The following is a 14,402-nucleotide window of genomic DNA, read 5'->3' as shown; positions in this document are numbered from 1 at the left end:
GAATAAATATTATTATTATGTACTTGTTTTTATAATAACACTAGTTGTCACAGAACGATATTTCGTCACTTCCTCTCAAGCAGCTCTGGTGCGCACTGCGCATGCTCACTTCGTGATACGGAAGAAAGGAAAATGTCTCTAGCGAGGTGATTTTCAAACAAGGCCTTATGTGTTTTAAATATTAACAAGGTTCCAGTTTTAGGGATTAACTCTATGTCACTCGATGTATCTTTAATGTTTATTGAATTTTACGTTGATGCTTTCTATCTTGTTTCACTTGCTTTATTTATTCGAAACGATCGTCATTAGCTAAGAGGCTAGGYGCTAACATCTCGTTAGCTAAACAACTAGCATTTCGACACCGTAGCGGCCGCAATCACTTTTCAAGTCCTTTTGCTGTACAATTTTACTTTACTGCATAAAATACTGTATTTTTCTAGTAGTATATTGATTTAATCTTTGAATAGACTGTCTTCAACATATGTAGCGCTGCTATATCTCGGTGATTTGCTAATTGTTTTCGGATAATGGTAGTAGGAGGAGTTTAGCATTCTGAGCTCGTGTTAAAAGCATGTTGTTTTATGCGTGTGTTTTTGTGTGTGAAGCTTTTTACCAGCGCCGACGCAGCTGTCACAGGACCAGTTAGAAGCCGAGGAGACGCTTCGTGCCCAGAAGTCGTACTCCACCGCTCTGGTCGCGTCCCGCAGAGAGCCACCTCCATACGGGCACAGGAAAGGCTGGGTGCCCCGCGCGCTCGAGGTAAATCCCACTGGAATGTCTTTGTATGCACCTTACAGGAATGGACGTCTTTAATACTGAAGGCGAATCTGTGTTTGTTTGTGCAGGACTTCGGAGATGGAGGAGCTTTCCCAGAGATCCAGGTGGCCCAGTTTCCTCTGGAAATGGGCAGAAAGAGGAAAACRTCCAACGCCCTGGCAGTGCAAGTAGATGCTGAAGGAAAAATCAAATATGATGCCATCGCCAGACAAGGACAGGGAAAGGAAAAGGTTTGTTTGCAAGTCACTGCTATATTATAGTCCTCAAAGACCATGTGAACGTCATCTGGAACAATTTGTGTTTAGGCATTATGAGAAAAGTAAAATTRTACATCCTTTTTAATTTTTTGTTTGTTTATTAAGGGTTTTGCGAGGCATTAAAAATATTAAACATATTGCTAAATATAAATCCTTAAATGTATTGAACATTGAAAATAAATATTGAATTGGGATCTCTGTGACAAATATCTGTTCTCAGGAAAATAGGATGAGATGAATAATTTGATATAGATTACAAACATTGCTTTTCAGGTTTTATTAGTTGTTTCTAAACATGTCTTGTCTTTTTTCTTAATTGCAGGTGATCTTTAGCAAGTACACTGACCTGCTGCCAAAAGAAGTTCTTAACGAAGATGCTCAAGAGCTGCAGCGACCTGATGAGGAAGCCATAGAAGAGGTGCAGTTTGCTACATTTGTGTGTTTCAGGAGTTAGAAGCAGGTTCCTGTAAAATTAAGTTATTCATAGGAGTTGATTTTTTTAAAATCTTTTTACTTTTGCAACAGGAACAGTAGGTCCTTCATTGTTTTTTATTTACCAAAAACCTTAACATTACTAAATAATCAGAATCAATCCTTGTAAAATAAAATTAAAAAAAAGTGTTGTTGTTTTTTACTGATACTCTTCACATTTATTGTCATTGCATGTGCACATATTTTAAGTAATCTAGGTCATTGTAATTGTGCTTCACTTACAACCTAAGTTCTTACCAGACTTTTTTCGGTCGGTCGGTCGGAGTTTTATTTATTAAGCACCTTTCACAGAAATATATTGACAAGGTGCTGTACCAATCATCAACAATGTAAAAATGGTGGAAAGATGAATAAAACATAAACAACATAATGAAACATCAAATCAAGATTAAATTCTAATTCTTTTAGAGCCTAAAGTAGTTCTGTTTCCTCCTGCTGACGCCATACAAAGTCTGTTATTACAAAACCTCTTTAGCATTACTCAGGATCAACTGCTCATGATGTTGTTTTTGTGTTTTTGAAGCTGACAGAAAAGACCCGTGCTGCCCTAAACAAACAGGTGTCTCAGAAGATTGCTGCTGCCATGCCTGTTCGAGCTGCAGACAAACAAGCCCCTGCACAATACATCAGGTGTGGATCTTAGCGGAAGCACCATCATCAGCGTTTTCAATCTGCAGACATGTTGATGTGATGTCATAAACTGAACTTGCAGCTGGTGAAAGGAACAATTTAGTTCACATCTTAGGTCGCACTGTTGTCAGGTTTTTGGCAAATAAACAATCATGTATTTTCTAAAAAGCTGTTAGCGGCTATTTAGATCTATCATTAACACCAAACATGACAGTTTTCTGGTGTGTTCTATTCATCATTTCACCTGTGATTATGTATTCAGTTTAATGAGTTATTAAAGCTTCTATCATTATTTTTTCTTAAATCTTAAACTGCAGAATGAAGAAAAAGTCAAAGTGACCCAAACTAGTGCTGCGTTTGCCTCTGTTTGTTTCTGTAGTTAGTGATCGTCCCTAATGATACATTTCTTTCTTACAGATACACCCCGTCYCAGCAGGGAGTGGCTTTTAATTCTGGAGCCAAACAGAGAGTGATCCGTATGGTGGARATGCAGAAAGACCCCATGGAGCCTCCCCGTTTCAAGTAAGTTAACATGCCTGAAAAGCTCACTTTTTTTATTTAATGTAAACATCGATAATGCTCAAAGTCTGAATAGAAATGTAATCCCTTAAAAACGGTCCCCTTTAAGCATGCTTTATACTTCAGTACGACATGAGACAGCAGATCGGTGGTTGTGTCATCTTGGACGCATTTTTCTGACCAAGTATGAACGGGCTGCAGGGCATACATTATTATAGTTTCTCCCACAGCACTCCCAATGTAGCACAGCTCATAGCTAAGCATAAAACAAAAACAGTGATAGCAAGATATATATATTTTTTCACTCAATGAATAAGTGTTGTGTTGGGTAAAGAGAGCTGGAAAKAATGGGTGGACGTCGATTGCGCGTTCACATGGACAATGGGATCAGACCAGCTGCTCATCAAATCTGCGCATTTTGCTAATTTAACAACTGGCTTCAGAGAACAGATTATTTTCAGCAAAATGACACGCAGAAAGAAACGCTGCTCAGAATCTAACACAATTTAAAAATTGACGTACACCCTGAAATCTGTAATTTTGAYACAGTTTGGAACAGATTTTTCAAGAGCAAATCTTTCCCACTAAMTTGGTCATGTGACCAGGACATAACGGTGTCCAGGAACTCCAGGGGATTAATCGTCAAGTTAATCGTTATCGGCTAAATACCACARTTAATCGTGATTTTTTTTTTCCCCCGATGTTGCCCAACCCTATTCAGCAGAGTACGCATAACGTACAACTTGAYGTATAAACCAGCCTTTAAAGTGCTACGTTGCTTGTGCACAGACTAGGGTTGGGCAATATTAGCAAAAAAGTTAATCACGATTAATTGTGGTATTTAGCTGATAACGATTAATTTGATGATTAATCCCCTGGAGTCCCTGGACACCCTTAAGTCCTGGTTATATGACCAATTTAGTGGGAAAGATTTGCTCTTCGTAAAAATCTGTTCCAAGTTGTGTCAAAGTTACAGACTTCAGGCTATGCGTCAAAATTTAAACTGTGTTGATAGCTAAATAAATTACACAACTTTTTTTATAATATTCATCATATTTGAAGCAGAGAGGAGCAGTGAGTGGACTCTGCCTGGTGGCATTAATCGTATTAATCGTCAAGTGCCAAAAAATAATTGATTGATGTTTTTTTGGACGATTAATTGCACATGATACGATTATGCCCAACCCTAGCACAGACACTGGTTCCAAAAATACAACATAGCARCTCTCGCTGATTTCAACTTTGTACAAGAGGCAAAGATACTTTGTCCATTATTTATATATCAATGGAACCAACTAATTAACCTAAATGTAACTAGTTTAATTCATGTTTCTACACCTCATTACGATTTCTTCAGCATCCGGTTTAAAAAGTCATCTGAAACAAATGATTGATTATAATGTGAATTGTTGTGTGTTTCAGAATCAACAAGAAGATCCCCCGAGGGCCTCCATCACCCCCCGCCCCTGTTATGCACTCTCCAAGCAGAAAGGTAGAGTCATGTGACAAATGTTCTGCCTTTTGTGTTTTGCTATAAAGGCCAAAATAAGGAGGTTTCTTGTCATTGATAGTTTGTCACTTTGTCTGTAGATGACAGTGAAGGAGCAGCAGGAGTGGAAGATCCCTCCATGCATTTCCAACTGGAAGAACGCAAAGGTAACGTCTTAACAGTTAATTAAAATCTTTCTCACTCATATTTGCACTCATGGTTGTTTTTGCAGCAGATTTTAATGTTTTTGTTTTATTAAATGATAACGGTGTATGTGCTTGATTTGCTGCAGGGCTACACCATTCCTCTGGACAAACGTTTAGCTGCTGATGGGAGGGGTCTGCAAACCGTCCACATCAACGAAAACTTTGCTAAGTTGGCAGAGGCGCTCTATATCGCTGATAGAAAGGTAACGTCACAGTTGCATTTTCCAGACCTCAGAAAGTTTGTGCTTCGATTTGACTGCTGGTTGTGTGTTTAGGCCAGGGAGGCTGTGGAGATGCGAGCTCAGGTAGAAAAGAAGATGGCTCAGAAAGAGAAGGAGAAGAAAGAGGAGAAGCTCAGAGAGCTGGCTCAAATGGCTCGAGACCAAAGAGCGGGGATTAAAAGCCACGGTGACAAAGGTGAGTCCTCGAGATTAAAACCTCAAAAGGAACTGGATATTTTTATGCTTTCTTAATATTCAGACACCTATAGTGAGTGTGGGTTTGTTGTATGTAAATGTGATGCTTTCTCAGTCAGTAGAGGAGGCTTTGTTGTCCGTGTTGTTGCCTGTTCCAAGTCTGGAACATGAGCTGCATACGTGATGACAGCAGTTTTCACTCTGCTAGTGTTGACAGGATCAGGAAGTGATGTCTGGCTGCCAAACTGGAGAAGAAACACCAGTGTTGCACATTTTAGAGCYTTTTTTTYYYCYYYTWYTTTTYTTTTTTTWWATTCCCTCATCATCTCCAATCTGCTTTCACCTGCATCACACTCTATATCCTCCACATATATTTTTTTCATTTGGACATCATTCTCCTACATTTGATCCCCTCACCCCCTGTCTCTCACCCAGCAGGTGGTGACGACAGCGAGGCCAGAGGGCGTGATATGATCCGCATTGACAGAAAGAAGGACCGACAGCACGACAAGAACATTTCCAGGGCTGCTCCCGATAAGAGGTGCTGGACAGACACTTTAATGCACTCACCTTCTGCGCGCACACACACACTGTTGAATCATTTATGGGAGCAGCAGTAACTGAACAAAAACAGCAGGATTCTGCAGAGCACTCAAGCAGTTCTTTGTCTGCAGGTATCTGCAGGCTTTTGTATGCGAGGTGCATGATGGGTGTGTGTTTGTGAATCTGTGTGCACTGTCAGCTTGTCTGGTGATGGTGTTGTGAGCCCCGGACAAATGTAGAAAGTGAAATTCACAGGAGAGCTCATTACAGTCACGGTTTCAGCTGTCAGAGAGGCACAGACCTTGTTATCTGAAAATTACCTTTCACTTCACTTTGAGATGGCTGTTTGCTGAAGGAAAATCAGCACCTTAAAGTCACCAAGCGCACACAAACACACAGCTGAATAGAATTTTTGCCAGAAAACATAGATTCTCAAAGAATAATGTATGTTTTATTCAGATTTTTAATTCTGTATGAAAAGAGAAATCAAAGAAACATTTTTATTGATCAACATGAACACTCTGACTTTTCTAAATCACGTAATAAAAAAGACGGCAGATGAYATAGTCGGGGAAAAATGAACCGCAATCCTCAGGAAAAAATAAGAAATTACCTTTTCGTTTGCATTACAAGAAGGAATAATGTGCACACGTTCAAATGTGCAGATAAGCTTTGACTTGAAAAGGAAAATGTTTTGATTCCTGTATACAAAGTTTAATAACTGAATATCTTAAATGTTTTTGTCACCCCAGATATTGAGCCAAATTTTAGTTTGGGGAATTCGTAAAGTTGGGATGTTTCCACAGGATTTTGAGCATTATGGAAATAAGTCTAGAATTTAAAGGATTGATGGATTAATGAAAGATGGTCATTGAAGGGAATTTTAAATATAGTTGATTTTATTTTTTATTTTTTTATAGAATCTTGACTACGTTTGAGTTATTTTACATTAATGGAACAGCTGCCTTGTCTGAAAACCCGAATAAAAGGTTTTTAAATTCCAAATCATACACCTTTGTTGTTTTTACCTGCTGACTCTAGATGGCAGACACATTTATTTGATTGTGTACAAATGTTGATGTACGTTTTCATACAAAATATTTGAGGAAGAGAATCAGATAAMGTTTTATAAAACTGGATCAATGGTGGTTTTGCGTGTTTGTCAGATCAACTGAGTTGTTAAAAGTGATCAAAGCCTTTATCAAACTGCACTGCCTGGCCAAAAAAMAAATTGCCAACAAACAAAAAGGTCACACCCTATATGTTGGACCACCTTTAGCTTTGATTACGACACGCATYCACTGGCGTTTTGATAAGCTTTTGCAATGTCACAAGATTTATTTCCATCCAGTGTTGCATTAATTTTTCACCAAGGTCTTGCTTTGATGGTAGAGTCTGACCACTGCACAAAGCCTTCTCCAGCACATCCCAAAGATWCTTAATGGACTCTGTAAATAAGGCCGTGCCATCAGGGAAGAAACAATCATTGATGGAATAACCTGGTCATTCAGTATTTTCAGGTAGTCAGCTGACCTCATTCTTTGAGCACAAACTGTTGCTGAACCTAGACCTGACCAACTGCAGCAACCCCACATCATAGACCTTAGTTAAATCCAGGCGGAGACTTTGTTTTGGCCAGGCAGTGTTATTTGCTTGAATTTAGTTACTTTGTTTTATTAGCAATCTGATGTCCTTTCTCATTCCGTGTTTGAATTATTTTTGTCCCAGGTCAAAGTTACAGAGGGATCAGGACAGAGACATCAGTGAGCTCATTGCTTTGGGCAAACCCAACCCTCGTTCCACCAGCGAAGCTCAGTACGACCAGCGGCTCTTCAATCAGAGCAAGGTTCCAACATACTCATACCTGTTTTGTTATTAATTTGATTGACATTAAACATATTTGAATGTATGGAAAATATGATAAAAAGGGTTTTAAAACATTTAGGTGATACTTTTCCTTGTGAAACTAAAGAAAATCCAGCCTTAGCAGCAGCTGTTCCAGTGCTTGGTACACTAATACTTGAATAAATTGTCCTTGTTTTTTAGGGTATGGACAGTGGTTTTGCTGGTGGTGAAGATGACACGTACAACGTGTACGATAAGCCGTTCAACAGTGGCAGAGACATGGCCTCCAACATCTACAGGCCCAGCAAGAACATCGACAAAGATGCCTACACAGATGACTTYGACTCACTTATGAAGAACAACAGGTACTGTGGATTATTTATATCAGCTAAATGACTCATTTAGACATTTATATCTGCGTATAGCTGCTTTCTTCTTTATTTAATTTACTAACAAGGAGAAGTATGAGGGGCTTTTATAAGTTAAGATACAAATACTGTATGTGTACAACAAATTAGAGCCTTTTTTCCTTCTCAGTGAGTTCAGGTAAATGTCATTTAAACTGCTAATGATCAACCTGTTCAGGTTCGCTCCTGACAAAGAGTTCTCTGGTGCCGAGCACGGGCAGAGGAGAGAAGGACCGGTTCAGTTTGAGGAGGATCCCTTCGGTCTGGACAAGTTCTTGGAGCAGGCCAAGCAGCACGGCGGCTCCAAGAGGCCGTCCACCAGCACCCGCTCCAAGGACGACTACCACGACAAGAAGCGCAGGAAGGAGTGAGAACAGCTCGAAGCACAAACTGACAGCTGGTGGCTGTTTTGGAAGAAGAGTGGGAYGTTGCATAAACTTGTCTCACAAAACTGTACATGTGTTGATCTAAAAAAAAAAGTGTGTAAAATTGTCCTTTTTTAAACCTCTTTTTGGTTCTTTAATCTGTTGATCATTTCTGAAAAGTTAAATACAACTTGGTCAAAATGATCCTTGTTTAAGCTCAGACTAATGCAGATACATCCTGTATTTTTGTGCTCTAGAACTGAAGTAGTATATTTTGTACATATATAAAAGTAGCCCCAACAGGAAACTTCACAGGAACATTTACTGCTAAATATTTGCTTTTTTATTTCTCATTTATTTTTAGCTTTTATTTAAGCTTCTGATGTGTTTGTTGAGAACAGTCCAGCARATTTAAACAATCCGGAGGAAGATATTCAGTCAAGCTTTATAAATCCTGTACATTGCTACTAATGAAATAAATTTCGTAGTGCTAAAATATAAAGACCATAAAAAATAGTCTTTATTTGTAAATCTCAACAATTGACAAAGTTTCTCATTTTGATTGCATTTCATTCAGAACCTTTAGAACACAATGAAAAGCCCATTAGTGTGTAATTATTTTTAATTTTCTCAGTAAATTCCTTTTATTTGAATCATTTCCTGAGTTGTACAGCCCATTAACCGATGATTAAATGCCAGAGATGCGTTCATAGAAGCCATCAATTTTAGTGTGCTTTTCTTGTTTTTGTTTAGGAAAAATTGCCTCTGCAATTTCAATTTATGTCACGATTAGACCAAGACTGGTTCGATTAATTACAATTTAATTGCGATTTATTGCAGCCTGACAGTTTTATTTTCCCCRTGCTTGGAAAGTAATCATGGTGGCATTATACAGTCCAGCAGCCCCAAGAACTGGAGCCAAGTCATCTTTCAGTCCTGCCTCAGTACAGCTCAGACACTTKGTGTATGTTCAAGATTTACGGGTTCTTCTGGGCCGCTTTTCTGCACTCAACTGCAGTGTTTTATTGCCTTTTTTCCCACCAGCATCTGAGAAATAACCTCAAACTTTGTCATCACTAGCATGTGCAACATGTAGCGGCAGCAGTAGACTTTAGACACATGATGTGTTCAGGTGCTGCGCTGAATTCAGAGACACTTAATGCCTTCAAACGCTCTCAGTGTGTTTTGAGCAGCCACAACTTTCACACCCACTAACAGTAAGGTTCATCATTTAGCATCATTTGTAATAACATCTAAAAAAGGTTGAGTAGGTCCTCTGGACATCTTTTAGATTTTTCTTCCTGGATTGTTGAGGTGCATCAGGACATGTGCTCTTACTATAACTGGTMTTAAAAGATCTTCAAATGAGAAGAATACGAAGCCAGATGATCAACAGAAAAAAGAAAATTAGTTTGTAGAATTAGTCAATTAAAAGTCTTTTTAAATTCATTGTTGATGGACACTAACTTTATGAGCTTTTCATTAAAATACAAAAAAATATTCACACGTGGACTGTGAAGAAAATTGTTGGTACCCTTTGTTTAATGAAAGAAAACCCCTCAATGGTCACAGAAATAACTTGAATCTGACAAAAGTAATAAAAAATTCTATGAAAATGAACATGAATAAAAAAAATAATTTTTATTACTTTTGTCAGATTCTTGTTATTTCTGTGACCATTGTAGGTTTGTCTTTCATTATTAAACAAGGGTGCCAACAATTTTTTCCAAGTGTGTATATGTATTTTGCTAACTGACCAACAGAGTTGATTTGGACACTTTACGCTAACGTTTGATACATCTCGTTTGTACGTGTGTGTAGGTGTGTATACCTGGTTTTTGTTACCTTTTTCAAGACATTACGTACACCTACTTTGTCAGGACCAGTGGTCCTTATGGAGATCAAAGCCTCGTCTTAATATGGTGCAACACCATTTAATGGGTTAGGTGACCACTGGGTGACCTAAATCTGGTCTGCCAATGTCTTCATTAAAACCAAAATTTGTTTCAAAACAGACAAATAAGCTAAACGGTTAAAGATATACTTGTTCAGAGATTCCCAACTTATTTTCCTCAGAGCCCTGTTTCATTCACACACAAGTCAAGCTGTTAACACACATTTGTCAGTACGCACACCATCTCCTACCATCAGGACACATTCAACTTTTATTTCTATCAAAATTAAGAAGTAATAAAATGAATAGTTGCAAATTTTTATTTGGAAAAAGCAAAAATATCGAAGAACTGAGTTGTGCAGAGTTTTACTTAGTCAAATTATTTTATTTTATTATTTATTTAAAAACAGGGACAATGTACAACATACATTAATCTTAAAGGAAAGATGCATTGAAACAGGTTATAACACTAGTGGTAATTTCCACCTGTAGTCCCCAAAATAGCTGATATTTWAAAAAAAACAGTAGAAAAAAAAAACCCAGCCAAATTTCATTTAACAAATGTAATACATAATTAAAACATCAACAGATATATAATCCAACCGAATGCGAACACATCCCCTATAAAATTATTTATAACATCAACACTTAAGAATTTCCTATAGACCATCCTCTCACAAAAGAAAAACTGAGACAATTCATATAAAATTTATTAGGAAACACCTTTTGACTTGTTTGATTGACTTTTACAACAAATAAATTAATATTTTTACAGCCTSTGGGCAGATGAGGCTATGGGCCTCCCTGTGCTCTTTGGGGGCCCCAAGGTTGGTAACCATTGTTTTATATAATGCCCTGTTTCTCCATCTGTTATCAGGGTACACTAMAATCAAGATGGCTCACTGAGCAATTTAGTTAAATAGTCCTGGACAAAGGTGTGAATGGGTTTGGTTAGTACTGGTAATAGATAGGTTTAGGGTCAGCCTACAGAACTGAACGGTCCTATAAAAAGGATATAAATATCTTTTGTGTATTTGAGATTATTCTCAGCTACAACCACACCCAACATATGTGAAGCTGTTGGAATTCTGTACCTTTTTTGTGTTTTTCCAAGGTCAATTGGCTGTGGTTGCCATCTTGGATTACATTTAATTAAATTGCCCAGGGGTTCATGAGATGTTTTGCCAGCAATCMCAAATACAAAAAGACAAAAACATTATTGCCCACACTTTGGCAATAAAAGGAAAAATTCTTGCTACAGGAAATATGTATAATTTAAAAAAAAAAATCAATAGTCAGCATAATCGGCACATGATTTCCATTTTAGCAGGTTTCCTATCTCCAAACTACAGAGGACGTTCCTCCGTCAGCCAGAGTTTGTGTTCGGCCAGTTACTGAACCCACTAAAGACAGCCTGATAATAGGTCTCCACTCAGCTYGTCTGCTTGTATAAGTGTGTGCAGAGGAAGATGAATGGGATTCCTTATTCATGGAGGTAAAAGGAAATTGATTGTTTGGCATAGCCTTTGTCTGCTGCTCAGTGGAAATGGTGGACATATTGTCCGGGCCATAATGGAATCCTCAGGTCAACAGCCGTGATGGACAGCTCCTTATCTGCACTCCGCCAGCAAACAAACCCCACAAGTATTAAAACACCCTGAGTTGCTGCTGCACATACGTATTTCCACACGCTGGACCTGAAGGAGGACATTTTGTGATTCCTTGTGCGACCTCCCTAAAAGCACTCAAGCAGTAAAAGTTTGATGATGTATTTCCCAATTGACCAAAARCAGATTCTTTCTCTCTCGGATCTTTGCTTGTGTTTTCAGACATCAAAAACTGCATGAAGAGAGGCATTTACTAAGAAGTTACCACACCAGATTTTAGGCCATTCTATGGAGGAAGCTCGTTTCGGCCGGTGGAATCCAAGATCTGGTTCTTTCGGTCATGATCCACGCCTCATRGCCATAGGTGAGGGTTGGAACGTATAGAGAACAGTAAATTGAAAGCTTCGCCTTACGACTCAGCTCTGTCTTCACCATGACAGACTGAAGCAACACCCTCATTACTGAGGGCRAGGCCCCAATCCGTCTCCCGCTCCATCTCTCGTGAACAAACTCCACCACTTGAGGCAGAGACTCTCCACCAACCCGGAGGGAGTTCCCTTTTATGGCTAGATTCATTTTCCCTGCTGTGTTGGCTGCATCAAATAATAGGGTAATAAAATATATCCTTGTTTTTTTTCTGTGACAGATTGTTTTATGAAAAATGTAGGTTTCTTTTAACTTAATTCAGAATTTAAAGAGTGGCCCACGGTATTCTTTTGCAGAGTGAGATTTACCCTAAAACACCGTCTTCTCATTAGACTCTCCTTGGGCCAGCAGTGTCTTCATTCTCGCTCACTGTGGGTAAATTTTGTGTTTGTGAGTGGAAACAAAATAACGAAGCCACTGTGTGTAAATTGAATCTGTCAAACATGCACCCACCCCTCGCAGCCCACACCTGAGCAGCCTGTCTTGCCGCTGTCACTCAATCACAYTCTTATCATTAGTTCCTCTCCTGTGCATATGCAGACTGCAACCCGTTCATCATTATTCCAGCAGACTGGAGCTGGACAGAGTCTACTGCTCTCTGTGAAATAGTCTGCCTGTCAGTCAGTCTGTCTGTCTGTCATGCCTGCCTGAGCTGAAAACCTGGATCGAAAGAGAGTGAGGACTCTGCCTTTTTCTCTTTGTGCTTCCCAATGCGGGTAATCTTTCACAGAGGGGAGATTTGGACAGGTGGAACAGTCTCTAATGGTTGTGTCAGTAAGAATAGAGCCCACCTGCTTCACGCTGGCACTGGGGTTTGACTGGCCACAGAGGGCTGAGASGCTTTAGGATTTTTGTGTCAGGAACTCGTGGATGCCTCAGCCAAGGTCTTTATTTGAGTAAGAAGCCCCAGAGAAAGCATCTCGTGTAAAAATATAGTCGGAGAGTGGATTAGACCAGTGGTTCCCAAAGCTGGTGTCGAAACATCAAGGTGGGGTCCTGAAAAGATTTTCTGAATTAATTACACTAAAAATTTACAACTATCAATAATTTCTTGCCTTTGTTGTCCCAAATGAGTAATCTTAATGTACTTAAAATGGACAAAAATAGAGTAATAAATATTGTTATAATGCTCTTGTTTGTTTGACGTGAAACTAATGTTCATCAACCAACAACAGCTGGGGTCACAGGTCTCTGCTGCTGGCATTTTGTGGGTCAAAAGCTGAAAAGTTTGGGAACCACTGGGTTAGAATACAATAAACCCTCCCATGATGGTTTATTTGTTATGACCTGGAATTTAAATGGAATTTTAACTCTAACCCTGACATTTTTTTACACAAAATAACTGCCATTTTGACAATGCAATGTGTTCTTTATTGTTAAACAAATGTAATRTTCATCATAACATACTGCTCCAGTTCTGCTATCCCATTCTTCAAATCCATAATCTTTTTCCTCTTTCTCCGCGTTTTATTTTTTCAACACTATATAGTCGTAAACCCGTCTGTCAAACTAGAATGGACCTCTCTGGTAGCTGGAGKGGGGCGTGGTATGAAGCGCCTCATTTGGATTTAAAAAGACAGCACCAAAATGAGTTGCTCTGAGACACACCTCAGAAAGAGGGTGAAAGAGGGGCTTGTGGAGTTGCAATAAGGAGGAATTCAGACCGAAGCATTGCAATTCCACTTTATATAGACCCCAACTGAATGATTTGGATGTAAAAAATAAGGATTTAACACCTAATTTCCCTCTGGGATCAATAAAGTATTTTTGAATTTTGAATTTGAATTTTTTTGAATTGAATTTAAAAGTATGATACGTCTACTGTAAAAACACCTCCACAGTATGGTGCTGATTTATTGCCTCCATTTGCTCAGTCCGTGAGTTTTGGTGGATTATCCTCTCCTGGCAGGTTTGTTGTGACATTTTCTTTACATTTTGTTTTTAGTGGATGTGGTGTACAAGCCCTGGGGAAGTGGTGGCACAGGGGTTTCAGAAGGTGAGCTTGTGACTGGAAGGTTGCTGCTTCAATTCCACTGACAGACATTAAAATGGTGTGTGGAAATGTTCATTTGCCCCACTCTGGACCCTTAGACAATGAGCCAGAGGGGTTTGTTAGTAACACCTGAGTGAGGATTGCTCATAGTTATTTTTAGTAAACTCTGCATCTATATGGAAAATATGATAACATCACATATTTGGTGCCATCCATGTTTTATGATACTGTAAATGAGATAGTATAATATACAAAAATATACAATACAGTGAGCCACATTCACATAAAGCAGAGAATAGTCTTAGTTGTGTCTCTGCCCTGTTCCATGGGAGTTCCGCAGGGTAGCATACTGGGCCCATTGCTTTTCCCATTATACATAAATGACCTTCCAAAAATATTGAAGTATTCAAATATTTTAATGTATGCTGATGATACTGTTTCTTTTTTTTTTTTTTTTTTTGTCTGATTTCAATTTTGAATCTAGTAACAGTCAGTTACAAGCAGATCTTCAGACATTTCATGGTTGGCTTCAAGAT

The 14,402-nt window shown here is 38.8% G+C and overlaps 1 protein-coding gene across 2 annotated transcripts; it reads left to right on the top strand.

Moving 5' to 3' along the window:
• Positions 1-74: 74 nt before the first annotated feature.
• snw1 (SNW domain containing 1) lies at positions 75-8,460 on the top strand. Of its 2 annotated transcripts, none has more exons than XM_014019724.1 (14): positions 75-146; positions 606-759; positions 846-1,007; positions 1,357-1,452; positions 2,050-2,156; positions 2,574-2,678; positions 4,098-4,167; positions 4,266-4,331; positions 4,457-4,573; positions 4,646-4,787; positions 5,225-5,327; positions 7,058-7,175; positions 7,376-7,539; positions 7,760-8,460. In XM_014019724.1, exons 1-14 carry the CDS (start codon positions 133-135, stop codon positions 7,950-7,952), a joined length of 1,611 nt encoding a protein of 536 aa, XP_013875178.1. In that variant the 5' UTR covers positions 75-132; the 3' UTR covers positions 7,953-8,460. The 2 variants fall into 2 exon arrangements, with proteins under 2 accessions (XP_013875178.1, XP_013875177.1); XM_014019723.1 differs by having other exon boundaries at positions 5,222-5,327.
• The last annotated feature ends 5,942 nt before the right edge of the window (positions 8,461-14,402 follow it).

This window comes from Austrofundulus limnaeus, unplaced genomic scaffold (assembly GCF_001266775.1).
Source record: "Austrofundulus limnaeus strain Quisiro unplaced genomic scaffold, Austrofundulus_limnaeus-1.0 Scaffold227, whole genome shotgun sequence".
In the NCBI taxonomy this organism is placed as follows: Eukaryota; Metazoa; Chordata; class Actinopteri; order Cyprinodontiformes; family Rivulidae; genus Austrofundulus; species Austrofundulus limnaeus.
This window is presented reverse-complemented; position numbering and strand designations above follow the sequence as displayed.